We start from the raw sequence: 13,900 nt of genomic DNA, 5'->3' as shown, positions 1-13,900 counted from the left end.
TGGCTCCTTCCCTCTAACTGGTGACAGCCTCTCTGCAGCACTTCTGTGCCAGCTTTATGCCTCCCAGCATTACAGGATCCGTGGTCTCTCATGTGGCCCATGGGCAGTTTCCACTGGCAACTTAGCACTACTGAAAGAAAAAAAATCAATTAATATTTTTATGCACCTGGATTTGAAGTTGCAACAGGATTATTATTTTTGCATAATTGTTTTCATAAGGCTGTGCCAGTGCTGCACAGGCTAAGCTTGTCAGAGCTTTGCTATTAACCTTCGCAGCACTGCTTATCACCATTGTGTTTGGAAAATTTCTACTATACAACTATAATTATCTCAAGTCATATATTCAATTAACTAAGATAGGTAAAAGACTTCAAATTAGTTCATAAAAGCCTAGTCATTGAATATAGCAATACAGAGGTGTCTGGGTGGCTGACTTGATTAAGCATCCAACTCTTGATCTTGGCTCAGGTCATGGTCTTTGGGTCATGAGATTGAGCCCCATGTTGGGCTCTGGACTCAGTGTGGAATCTGCTTGAGATTCTCTCTCCTCCTTCTACCCCTCTCCTCTCTCTCTCTCTCTCTCTAACAAATGTTGGGAAAATAAAGAAAATACTAATATAAACATAGAGGTTCCTATCTTCTGAATATTTAGGATCTAATTCCCAAACAATCCAAGGTTACAGGAATATAGACATTATGATATTCACCAATAAACTGACAATGTTCATACCAGCCCTCATTTAAACATTTCTTCCCACCTAATACATGCCCTCTATGCTGTCATTGGTTTTTACCTTGGATGCCATTAACATGACTGCAAAAATACAGGACTTCACAGGGCTGATGAAAATGATGACGAAGTGATGCTGGTGGTAAACAAGCCTCTGAAAGAGGTCTGCTAGTCAGCAACTGAGAAAAATGTAACATATCTGACAAAACTCCCCACTTTGAAAGGGAACAATCTGAATACCGAACTTTAAAAATGAACAAAAACCAAATACTACTGGAGAAACTAAAGTCTTCAAATATTTTTGTTAAACTGCCCTTTTAACTGGAAAAGTCAAAGTGCTATTATAAAATGTTGGCAGCAATATTATGCCAACAAAGGAAAATTCAGCAGGATACAATGCATCCATGCTAAGAATTAGCAGTTACAACTGTAACCTACAATATTCTTAATTACATTTCAAATGTGGTCACATTTTATATTTCCTGTTCCTACATAAAGTTCTGTTCACTTCCCCCACCATTTTCTTGCTCTTTTCGTACCTGTTTAATGCAGATTAATTGTAACTGGCCTTTTCCTACTATGTATTATTACTAGATAAATGGACCACAGAATAACAACATCAACAGAGAAAGCTAACAGGGTTCCGACCTTCACTGAGAGTGAATCTAGCTATGCCAGAAGTGGAACTGAAAATGCATTTATTTCACAAAAACAACCAAAAAAAATAATAAGCCACCCAAACAGTGTCAGAATACAAAGTACAATAATAAGAATTAGGTTTTCTTTATCCTGAGAGCTAATTTCCCCCACCTCCAGGGCTTTGTCATTTAAGAAATTCTGTTATACAGTGTCATGAAGCCACCAAATTTCTCCAATAATTTTTAAATTAAGGACATCGACCTTTTGCCAATAAACTGTTTCCAGAGAAAGCACAAACTAACGCTTTCTAGGATAAAAACTGATAGCCACTAAAAATAGAGATGAAAACAAAATAGACTATACAGGACAACTGGATTCCTACATGCACAAGAATGTAGATTCTTAGATCCCTATCTCACACCATACACAAAAAATTAGCTCAAATTTTAAATCAAGGGGTAAATCCTCATAACCTTGGGTTTGCAAAGAGATTCTTAGATATGCTACCAAGAGCATAAGCAGCACAAGATAAAATGGACACTGATCTTTATAGAAATTAGAACTTTTGTACAAAGGATACTATCAGACAAGTGAAATGATAGCCTACACAAGGGGAAAAAATATTTGCAAGGCGAAAATATGATAAGGGTTTAATATCTAAAATATATAAAAAATGCCAAACTCAACAACAAAAAGGCAATCAGATCGCCAAAGACTACCTGAAAACATGCTCAACATCATTAGTCATTAGGGAAATGCAAATCAAAACCACAATGAACTACCACTTCATGCCCACGAGAATGGCTATAATCAAAAATTACTCAGTGTAACAGGTAGTGATGAGGATATGGAGAAATTGGAACCCTCATATAATGCTGGTAGGAATGTAAAATGGTGCAGACTCCACGGAAAACACTTTGATGGTTCCTTCTCACAAGCCTAAACAGAATTACTATATAAGCAGGCATTTCAGCTGCTAAGTGTCTACCCAAAAGAACCGCAATCGGGACTCAAAACAGATAGTTGTACAGCAATGTCCATTGCAGCACCATTCACAATAGCCAAAAGGTGGACACATGCAAGTGTCCATCAACAGACAAATGGACAAACAACATGCAGTGTATACACATAGTGCAATGTTATTCAACCATGAAAGAGAAGGAGATTCTGATACATGCTACAACATGGACAAACCTTGAAAGCATTGCATGGAGTGGTATAGTTACAAAAGGGCAAGTACTGTATAGTTCCACTTATGTGAACTATGTAAAACAGTTAAAATATAGAGACAAAGCGTAGAATGGTGGTTGCCGGGAGCTGGGGGTGGGCAACAAGGGAAGGTAGCGCTTAACAGCCACAGAGTTTCTGTGTAGAGTGATGAGAAGGTTTTGGAAATAGAGAGTGGTGACGTTTGCACGACATTCTGAATATACCTAATGCCATTACATTGTACGTTAACATGGTAAAAATGGCAAATTTTATACATGTATCTTACCTTAAAGAAAAACTGAAAAATAAAAGCCAACTACATGTACATTATGAAACATTGTACTCCTTACAGCTAAAAGAGAAATCACACCACTGCCATTAAGATTATACAATGAGTCTCAAAATGAAAGACAAAAACTACATAATGAATGAAAATTATTGGCAGAATTCCTGTATGAGAGGACTGTTGCACATACAAAGTTCTGTACAATGCCATGAGACACAACATATTCAGCAACTTGTTTACATGGCATTTCTGTAAAGACTAAGATAATAATCACAATAAGATGATATATTAAACCTTTTTAAATGAAGTTTATTTTTATCTATTTTTAATTCTTTTTCCCTTATTTTTTGTATATTTGTTATTGGGCTTCGATTGGCCAACATATACTACAACACCCGATGCTCATCCCGTCAAGTGCCCCCCTCAGTGCCAGTCACCCTGTCACCCCAACCCCGGCCGACCTCCCCTTCCACCACCCCTTGTTCGTTTCCCAGAGTTAGGTGTCTCTTATGTGCTGTCACCCTCACTGATATTTCCCACTCATTTTCTTTCCTGTCCCCTTGAATCCCTTTCACTAGTTTTTATATTCCCCGAATGAATGAGACCATATGATGTTTGTCCCTCTCCGACTGACTTACTTCACTCAGAATAATATATTAAATCTAACAGACGACAGGGTAACAAATAGAGAATTTGCTTCTGTATCTCCCTCTAGATCTGGTCTAGTCTGATTCACCTGCTTCTTTTGTGTATAAATTTCTGTCACCAATTAACAGTATTTATTGAATACATACAGTACAGTACAGTCACTGCAGGAAAGTCTACTGCTATTACCCACTGTAATAAATAAAGCCATTCATTTGAAAAACTCAACAAAAGGAGAAATGACGGTTGGGCTTTTTGTAATAGCAAGAGCACGCAATGTAGCAGAGTCACTGGCTAACATGTAGTAAGTATGCTAGCAGATATTTACCTTACAAGAAAACTATTAATAGAACAGAAGTGAAAGCCCACCTCTAAGAGCTACTGTGAGAAATGCCACTAAGTGATTTTCCTGTTTAAAAATGAAAAATCCAGGGCAGCCCGGGTGGCTCTGCAGTTTAGCGCCAGCTTCGGTCCAGGGCCTGATCCTGGGGACCGGGGATCGAGTCCGACATCTGGCTCCCTGCTTGGAGTCTGCTTCACCCTCTGCCTGTGTCTCTGCCTCTCTCTCGCTCTGTGTGTCTCTCATGAATAAATAAAATCTTAAAAATTAAATAAAAATTAAATAAAAATGAAAACCCATTATTACATGAAGACGACTTTTTGCTTCATTCATAAATACTTGAGGAGCAGTAACAAGGACAAGAACAAGTGTCCTGGTTTAATTTAAGAATGAAGCTCTATGTACTGATCTCCCCCCAACAAAAGTTGTATCCAAATGCCAAATCACACGCTGCTTTCTGTTCACACAGAACAGCTTGCGGTCAGCCACATACCTAATGAGCTTGATTTGCTATGGAAGAGAACTGTAAAAATAAAAACATGATCCATTCAAAACTCCAGAGTATACCTCATTTTGGAAGCCATTTGAAGAAAAAAGAGCAAGTTGAAGATGCTGATTTTCCATGATGAAATACACTCAATATCAAAAGGGAAAAATAATTCATGTTTTAAATGAAATATGAAAACAAAACATTTGTAGGACATTGGCAAGGCCAATAAAGTCCATTCTAGTTACTTCAAAGGGCTTCTGCAAGTGGCAATATTGCAGTGATATAGTCAAAACCTTTCTTCTTTCGAATCTACTGCTTTAAGAATGGAACTTCATGCTTTTGATGTTGGAAATAAAGGTTAACCAGGTTTCTTAAGATGAGCCTATGGTATAAACAATTTGAATGTTGGCCAAACATTTTTTTTCTTTTTTTTTAATAAATTTATTTTTTATTGGTGCTCAATTTGCCACCATACAGAATAACACTCAGTGCTCATCCCATCAAGTAAGTGCCCCCATCAGTGCCCGCCACCCAGTTACCCCCACCTGCCACCCACCTCCCCTTCAACTACCCCTAGTTCGTTTCCCAGAGTTAGGAGTCTGTCATGTTCTGTCTCCCTTTCTGATATTTCCCACTCATTTTTTCTTTCCCCTTTAATCCCTTTCATTATTTTTTATATTCCCCAAATGAATGAGACCATAAAATGTTTGTCCTTCTCCGATGGACTTATTTCACACAGCATAATACCCTCCAGGTCCATCCACGTCGAAACAAATGATGGGTATTGGTCATTTCTAATGGCTGAGTAATATTCCATTGTATACATAAACCACATCTTCTTTACCCATTCATCTTTCGATGGACACCGAGGCTCCTTCCACAGTTTAGCTATTGTGGACACCGCTGCTAGAAACATCGAGGTGCAAGTGTCCTGGCATTTCATTGCATTTGTATCTTTGGGATAAATCCCTAGCAGTGCAATTGCTGGGTCCTAGGGCAGGTCTATTTTTAACTCTTTGAGGAACCTCCACACAGTTTTCCAGGGTGGCTGCACCATTGCACATTCCTACCAACAGTGCAAGAGGGTTCCCTTTTCTCCGCATCCTCTCCAACTTTTGTGGTTTCCTGCCTTGTTAATCTTCCCCATTCTCACTGGTGTGAGGTGGTATCTCATTGTGGTTTTGATTTGTATTTCTCTGATGGCCAGTGATGCGGAGCATTTTCTCATGTGCTTCTTGGCCATGTCTGTGTCTTCCTCTGTGAGATTTCTGTTCATGTCTTTTGCCCGTATCTTGATTGGATTGTTTGTTTCTTTGCTGTTGAGTTTAAGAAGTTCTTTACAGATCTTGGATACTAGGCCTTTAACTGAGAAGTCATTTGCCAATATCTTCTCCCATTCTGTAGTTGTCTTTTAGTTTTGTTGACTGTATCTTTTGCTGTGCAAAAGCTTCTTACCTTGATGAAGTCCCCATAGTTCATTTTTGCTTTTGTTTCTCTTGCCTTCATGGATGTATCTTGCAAGAAGTTACTGTGGCCAAGTTCGAAAAGGGAGTTGCCTATGTTTTCCTCTAGGATTTTGATGGATTCTTGTTTCACATTTAGATCTTTCATCATTTTATCTTTGTATATGGTGCAAGAGAGTGGTCTAGTTTCATTCTTCTGCATGTGGATGTCCAATTTTCCAGCACCATTTACTGAAGAGACTGTCTTTTTTCCAGTGGATAGTCTTTCCTCCTTTGTCAAATATTAGTTGACCATAAAGTTGAGGGTCCACTTCTGGATTCTCATTTCTGTTCCATTGATCTATGTGTCTGTTTTTGTGCCAGTACCACACTGTCTTGATGACCACGGCTTTGTAGTACAACCTGAAATCTGGCATTGTGATGCCCATGGCTATGGTTTTCTTTTTTAAGATTCCCCTGGCTATTTGGGGTTTTTTCAGATTCCACACAAATCTTTTTTTTTTTTTAATTTTTTTTATTTATTATTTATGATAGTCACACAGAGAGAGAGAGAGAGAGAGGCGGAGACACAGGCAGAGGGAGGAGCAGGCTCCATGCCTCGGGAGCCCGATGTGGGATTCGATCCCGGGTCTCCAGGATCGCGCCCTGGGCCAAAGATAGGCGCCAAACCGCTGCGCCACCCAGGGATCCCCCACACAAATCTTATAATAATTTGTTCCAACTCTCTGAAGAAGTCCATGGCATTTTGATAGGGATTGTATTAAACGTGTAAATTGGGATCCCTGGGTGGCACAGCGGTTTAGCACCTGCCTTTGGCCCAGGGCGTGATCCTGGAGACCCGGGATCGGGCTCCCGGTGCATGGAGCCTGCTTCTCCCTCTGCCTGTGTCTTTGCCTCTCTCTCTCTCTCTGTGTGACTATCATAAGTAAATAAAAATTAAAAAATAAATAAAAATAAACGTGTAAATTGCCTTGGGTGATCACTGACATTTTCACAATATTAATTCTTCCAATCCTTGAGCATGGAGTATTTTTCCATCACTTTGTGTCTTCCTCACTTTCTTTCAGAAGTGTTCTGTAGTTTTTAGGGTATACATCCTTTACCTATTTGGTTAGGTTTATTCCTAGGCATCTTATGCTTTTGGGTGCAATTGTAAAAGGGATTGACTCCGTAATTTCTCTTTCTTCAGTCTCATTGTTAGTGTACAGAAATGCCACTGAATTCTGGGCATTGATTTTGTATCCTGCCACACTTGGGCCGAACATTTTTAAAAGAAGTAAACAGAACTTATTTAAAAGAAAAAAAGTTATGTATGTATTGAAGTCTTTAAAAGAGCCAGAGGAAAAAAACATGCTTTGAAAGATTACTTCAAATCAGAGATCCTGACAGCTGACCTCTAACTAGAAATTTTAGGAATAATCATTTCATCATCTTTCACTATACTGAAATATAAATAGATAGATAGATAGATAGATAGATAGATAGATAGATAGATAGATACACAGATAGGTAACAAGAGCCTACCTAGCATTCTTTGCTTACTAAAAATGCCATTCAAGAAGACGCAGGTGGCCTGGGTCGAGGTCCTGGGATCAAGTCCCTTGTTGGGCTCCCTGCTTGGAGCCTGCTTCTCCCTCTGCCTGTGTGTCTGCCTCTCTCACGACTAAATAAATAAAATCTAAAAAAAAAAAAAAAAGAACACAGGCAAACAGGGAGATCATTCAAGATAGTCACATAAAAACTTCTGAAATCCTTTCCCTCAACAGACACAATATATCTACAGCTACATATAAAACAATTATCTCTGAGCAGGACAGCTACTCCACAACGAAGAATTAAACAGACAGGGAGGAGAGACAGATGTAGTTGTATTTTTGCCGAAAACCTCACCTCCCCCCATGCAACGACCTATGGAGGAGGGGTTGCACAAATACAGAACCCCTCCCTGAGGGAGGGAATCTGTACTACACATCAGGCACCATGACCCATGGGAGATGCACCAGACAGACAGCCCCCAAAGCACCTGGCTTTGGAAACCAGTGGAGCTTCCGTCCAGGAGACTCCTAGGGCTGTACTGAGTGCAGGCTCTGCTTTTACAGGGCTCACAATCAGACTCATTTGCCTCAGGACCCAGTACAAAAGCACCAGTTTGAAAGGAGCCTAGACCAGATGTGAAGGGGTTCCATTTGCTAATCTTAAAGCATCTACCAGAAGGGCAAAAGCCCACTCAGATTCCCTCCAAAGACAAAAGATACCGGAGGGTGCCATATTTACGCTTTCTCTACCTTGCTACTGCCAATGCTGGCAGGAGCTATTTTTGCATTCCCATAACCTTCTAGTACCTCCTTCCCCCTCCATACTGCTGCCACGGCCCTGCCAGAAGCAGGAGGCCAGTGCCCTGACCTCTAGTTACACTCCCACTGCCAGAGGCCTCCAAGCCAGCAGGTACATGCAACCCACACAGGGGATGCCTACTGAATATGAGACTCTGGGGCCAGGGTGGATTGTGTTTGTGAGCCCCACAGGTCTAGAATAATTGGGGAAACAGTATGAGAGACAACCAAACACTGAAGCAAGGTTACTATAAACAAAAATGTTCACCCACACACAGCCACACCTTCAGGACTAGAAGAGATAGCTGTTTCACCTAACACAAAGACATACATACATACAAAGTCAGGCAACATGAGGAAACAGATAAACATGTTCCCAATGAAAGACCAGGATTAAACCCCAGAAAAACTCAACAAAGTGGGTATAGACCAAATGTACCTCAAAATGTAAGGCCACGTATAACCAGTGCACAGCTAGCATCATGCTCAACAGGGAAAAGCTTCCTGCTTAACATCAGGAACAAGGCGAGGATGCTAACACAGTATTGGAAGTCTTGGCCACAGCAGCTAGGAAGGAAAAAGAAAGAAATTGGAACCAAATTGTAAAGGAAGAAGTAAAACCATCACTATTTGTAGATGATACAATTTTATACACAGAAAACCCTAACGACTCTGTGGAAAAAAAAGACTGTTAGAACATTAGTTCTAACCTTATTTCTAAATAAATTCAGTAAAGTTGCAGGTACAAAACTGATATACACAATTCTGTCACACTTGTGTACACCAACAACAAACTATCAGGAAGAGAGACTAAGAAAACAAATCCCATTTAAAATTGCATGAAAAAATACCCAAGAATAAATTTAACCAAGGAGGTGAATGATCTATACTCTGAAAACTATAGGACACTGAGGAGAGACAATGACACTAATAAGTGGAAAGATATTCCATGCTCATGAAGAATATTGCAAAAATGTCCATACTGACCAGAGCAATCTACAGAGTCAAGGCAATCTCTATTGAAATTCTAGTGGCATTTTTCACAGAAATACAACAATCGTAAGATTTGTATAGAACCACAAAAGATCCCAAGCAGCCAAAGCAAATCTTGAGAAAGGACAAGTCTGAGACATTACACTCCTTGAATTCAAGCTGTAGTATCTAACAACTAAAGTAATCAAAATGTATGGTATTGGCATAAAAACACACACACAGATTCGTGGGACAGAAAAGAGAGCCCCGAAATAAACCCAGGCATATAAGGCCAATTACTTTACAAGAAAAGAGGCAAGAATATACAATGGAGAAAGACAATCTCTTCAATAAATGGTGCTGGGAAACCTAGACACCTACATATAAAAGACTGAAACTGGGCCATCATCTCACACCATACAAAGAAATTAACTCAAAATGGATTAAAGACTGGAATGAAAATCCTGAAATCATTAAACTCCTAGAAGAAAACATGGGTCGTAAGCTCTCTGACATCGCTCTTGGAGATTTTTTTTTTTTCCTTTTTGGATCTTATGATTCCAAAGGCAGTGGCATCAAAAAACAAAACAAAACAAAACAAAACAAAATTGAGATAACATAAAACTAAAAAGCTTCTGCACAGCAAAGGAAATCATCAACAACAAAAAAGGCAATCTACCGAATAGAAGGAAGAACTGCCAATTCTATCCAATAAGGGGTTAACAGCCAAAATATATACAGAAATTCATATAGCTCAATATCAACAAGAAACAAACAATTCAATATTAAAAAATGGACAGAGGATCTGAATAGACGTTTTCCCAAAGACGACATACAGATCACCAACAGGCACACGGGAAGATGCTCAACATCACAAATCATCAGAGTAATGCAAATCAAAATCACAGTGAGATATCGCTTCACACCTCTGAGAAAGGCCAATATCAGAAAGACAAGAAAAAATAAGTACTGATGAGGCTGTGGGCAAAGGGGGACCCTAGTGCACCGTTGGTGAGGTTGTAAATTGGTGCGGCCACCACAGAAAATAATCTGGAGAACAGTCAAAAACTTAAAAATACAACTCCCACATGATCCTGCAATTCCACTTTTGGGTATTTATCTGAAGATTCAAAAGGATACATGTACCTCTATGTTCACTGCAGCATTATTTACAATAGCCAAGATATGGAAATAACCAAAGTGTCCTTCCTTTGAGGGATGAATGGGAAAAGATTTACACACACACACACACACACACACACGAATACTATTCAGCAAAAAAAAAAAAAAAAAAAAAGGAATACTATTCAGCCATAAAATAAATTAGCCATTTGCAACTGGCATGAATCTGAAGGGTATTATGCTAAGTGAAAAAAGTCAGAAAGAGAAAGACAGATATGGTATGATTTAACTTATACCTGAAACTAAACAACAAATAAAGTCAGAAATACAGAGAATACATGGGTGGTTGCCAAAAGGGAAGGGGGTGAGGCTGTGTGGGTAAAAACGGATAAAGGGGATCAAGAGTCCCATCATCCTCTTACAAAATGAATTCACGCACAGCATGGTGACTATAGTCAATAATAACGTATTGCAAATTTGAAAGTTGTTTTCAGAAAATACGTCTGAAAAGTTCTTAGCACAAGAAAACAAATGGCGTGACTGTGCATGCAGAGAGATGTTAACTAGACTTACTATGGTGTTCATTGTGCAAGATATACAAATGCCAAATTTTATGTTGCACGCCTGAAACTAGTGTGTCATATATCGATTATAATTTAATAAAACGAAAAAAAAAATGGAAGGAAATAAAAACATGTACTGATTCACTGAAAGACATAGTTTGATAGCCACAAACCCTCAATACAGGAGATTCTAGAGCTTTTTTACATTAAACAGGTGAAAAATCAGCCTGGATGACAAGGCTGAGCTGTAAGATTGGGACTAGAACAAACAAAATGGTGGTTATACTAAATGAATAATGACGTTGATGTAAAGCAAAATAAGGATGTCTTCAAGGTTGTGAGGGGTTTTTGTTTTTCTGTTTGTTTTCTAGAGAGAATTAAAATACAGGACACAATAGCACTGAAGTTGGCAGGAAAGTATATGGGGCAAAAGTGCGCTAAGATTTCTGGATCTTTTCCAGATGACAATAGACAGATTAAGATAGGATTTTATAATAAAGGATTCATGTCATAATTTCTAAGGTAGCCACTCAAATAACAGAAAGAGAATGTTTTAACTTCTCAACTGTATGCAGGGAAAACCCTAACCAATCCAAAAGAAACAAAGAAAAATCAGGACAAGAAAACACAAAATACGTCAGATTTTAAATTATAAAGATCATACGTCATAATGAACTGTAGTGAAGATATTCTAGCTGAAAGTAAAGACTTCTGACTTGTTACCTCAGAAAGCTCCAACTGTAATTCACAAAAGCTGTAATAAAGCAGGAATATGGAAGAGTTGACAATAAAAGGATAGGAAAAGATATCCTGCAAATGGCAACAAAAACATATCTACTTTAAAATAAACTCTATTAAAAAGTATAAAGTGTAGTAATTCACCAGCAAAATAACAAATTTATATTTAATAACAAATTTAAATATATACAACAAAAAATGAACAGAGGGAGCCTGGGTGGCTCAGCCGGTTAAGCACCTGCCTTCAACTCCCGACAAGATTCCAGGGTCCTGGAATCAAGGCCCACATCAGGGTCCTTGCTCCAGGGGGGAGCCTGCTTCTCCCTCTCTCTCTCTCTCTGCCTGTCACTCCTCCTGCTTCTTCAGTGTCCGATAAATGAATTAAATTAAAAAAAAAAAACACAAAAAAAAACTGAACAGAACTGCAAGAAGAAAACCATGGTCATAATGGGAAACTTTTTTACCATACTTCTCTTGGTAACAGAGAATAAACGAACAAAAATCAGTGAAAACACAGAATATTTGAATAGGTTTACAAACTTGATCTACAGACACATACAGAAAACTATACTTAATGACTGCAGAATATACCTTCTTTTTAGACACAGACAGGATACATTACAGATATTGAATATGTAGCTGGCCGTAAAGTGTAAACACATTTCAAAGGACTGAAATAATGCAAATTAGGTTTTCTGACCTCAAAGCAATTAAGGTAGAAATCAGGAACAAGATAGATTAAAAAAATCCTTATTTGTAAATTCAAGAAAAGTCTAAGTAAGCAACTACAAAATGATTCTAAGTTAAGAAAACCAGTACCTTGGGAGAAATGGCCTTAAATGCTAACGTTAGGAAAAGAAGAAGGTTGAAAATTTATGAACAAACGTTCATAACAAGAAAAAGAATTTTTTTAAAAAAGTCAATGAAATAAAAACTAATATACAATGAGGAAAATTAATAAGGCCAAAGGTTTATATCTAAAAAGACTAATGCCAAAACTCTGGCAATATTGAGGAAAGAGAAGAAAGGGCAATAAGTACCAATATCAGGACCAAGAAGAAAAACAATTAGCATAGAAACTGCACATGTGAAATATTATAAGCAACCTTTTCAGAAATTTGACAATGTAGTTGAAATGGACCAAATCTTAGAAAAATATGAATCATTAAAACTAATCAAGAAGAAATAGAAAGCCTAAACGTTCTTGTCATCTTTAAAATAGTTACCAATATCCTTATCAAAAAGAAAACATCCAGGCCCAAGGAACCCAACAAGTCAGTTCTGCTAAAGGACAAACGAACTTCAGTCTTTCATAAACTTACCCACAGAAGAGTAGAGACTTCCACCTCACAACATAAGGCTACCCAGGATATTGTGAAGATCTGATGAGAGAGATAAGAAAGCAAAATTATGGGCTGAAGTCTCATAAAAGGAGACATTAAAGTTCTAAATAAACTAGGAGTCAACTAACTCCAGCAGATTATATGTAAAGGAGAACAAATCATGAACAAATTAGGTTATCTCAAATAATAGTCCAATGATAGCCAGTTGAACAGTCAAAAATCAGTAAAAAAAAAAAAATGTCAAAAACCAATGAACTTTCCTATGTTGAGACTGACAGGAAACAAATCATATGATCATTACAATAAATAAATAAAAAGCACTTGACAAAGTCCAATGGCTAGTCATTTAAAAAGTCATTTTACAAAGAATAAACGGAAACTTCTTAAATTGAGTAAACGGCAAATATGAAAAAAATAATCTAGAGCAAATATGACAAAGAAGAAATGTTGAGAGAATTTCTTTTGAGATCCAGATTCACACATAATAAACAAAAATCTAGAGTAGCGAAATCAAAGTGAAAATGAAAAAGGGAATAGCTTTTTGGTCACACATTAAGGAAATGTTTCATGAATACAATTCAGAAATCACTAACCTAAAGGAAAATGGTGCTCGACGAGTAACTTCTGCATAGAGAGTAGGGGAGGACAGAACAAAGCATGAGATGACAAAATATTTTTCCATATGTTTTCCCACCAAGAGAATCTGACATCAGCATGGTTTTACCTTTACCGGTGAATGCAGGCTTTTCTCACCAAACATATCCCAGAGGAAGGTCAGGTCTTCCTGGCTGTCCACACGTGGCCCCAGCCGGCCTGCACAACAGCCAACAGCTCATACAGACCTAGAAAGTGAAAATAAAACACAAAGCGTAACCATAGAGTGATCTCATTAATTTCACTTAAGGTGTGTGTGAAGGATGGCTGGAACATGTCGTTTTTACTGGATCAGTAATCTGGGCCATCAAGCAGAATGCTTCTCCGCGGAAGCCAAGGACCCTTTTTGATTTTTAAAGCCCAAATATGTAGC

The 13,900-nt window shown here is 38.2% G+C and overlaps 1 protein-coding gene across 4 annotated transcripts in view; it reads right to left on the bottom strand.

Annotated features, from left to right (window-relative positions):
- Nucleotides 1–47: 47 nt before the first annotated feature.
- Nucleotides 48–13,900, bottom strand: part of MKX (mohawk homeobox) — a 116,609-nt gene continuing 102,756 nt past the window's right edge. Inside the window, exons 6-10 of one of the 4 annotated variants that reach the window (XM_049096809.1) lie at nt 13,598–13,715; nt 13,467–13,497; nt 12,853–12,912; nt 8,575–8,702; nt 7,333–7,480 (exon numbers count right to left, since the gene is read on the bottom strand). In XM_049096809.1, the coding sequence (XP_048952766.1) occupies nt 13,648–13,715 (68 nt within the window). In that variant the 3' untranslated portion in view covers nt 7,333–7,480; nt 8,575–8,702; nt 12,853–12,912; nt 13,467–13,497; nt 13,598–13,647. Of the gene's footprint in view, nt 131–7,332; nt 7,481–8,574; nt 8,703–12,852; nt 12,913–13,466; nt 13,498–13,597; nt 13,716–13,900 lie in introns of those variants that run through there. The other 3 variants (XM_049096810.1, XM_049096818.1, XM_049096814.1) reach the window with 3 other exon arrangements.

The sequence above is a fragment of the Canis lupus genome, chromosome 2, assembly GCF_003254725.2.
Source record: "Canis lupus dingo isolate Sandy chromosome 2, ASM325472v2, whole genome shotgun sequence".
In the NCBI taxonomy this organism is placed as follows: domain Eukaryota; kingdom Metazoa; phylum Chordata; class Mammalia; order Carnivora; family Canidae; genus Canis; species Canis lupus.
The sequence above is the reverse complement of the archived record's forward strand: the minus strand, read 5'-3'. Positions and strand labels throughout refer to the sequence as shown.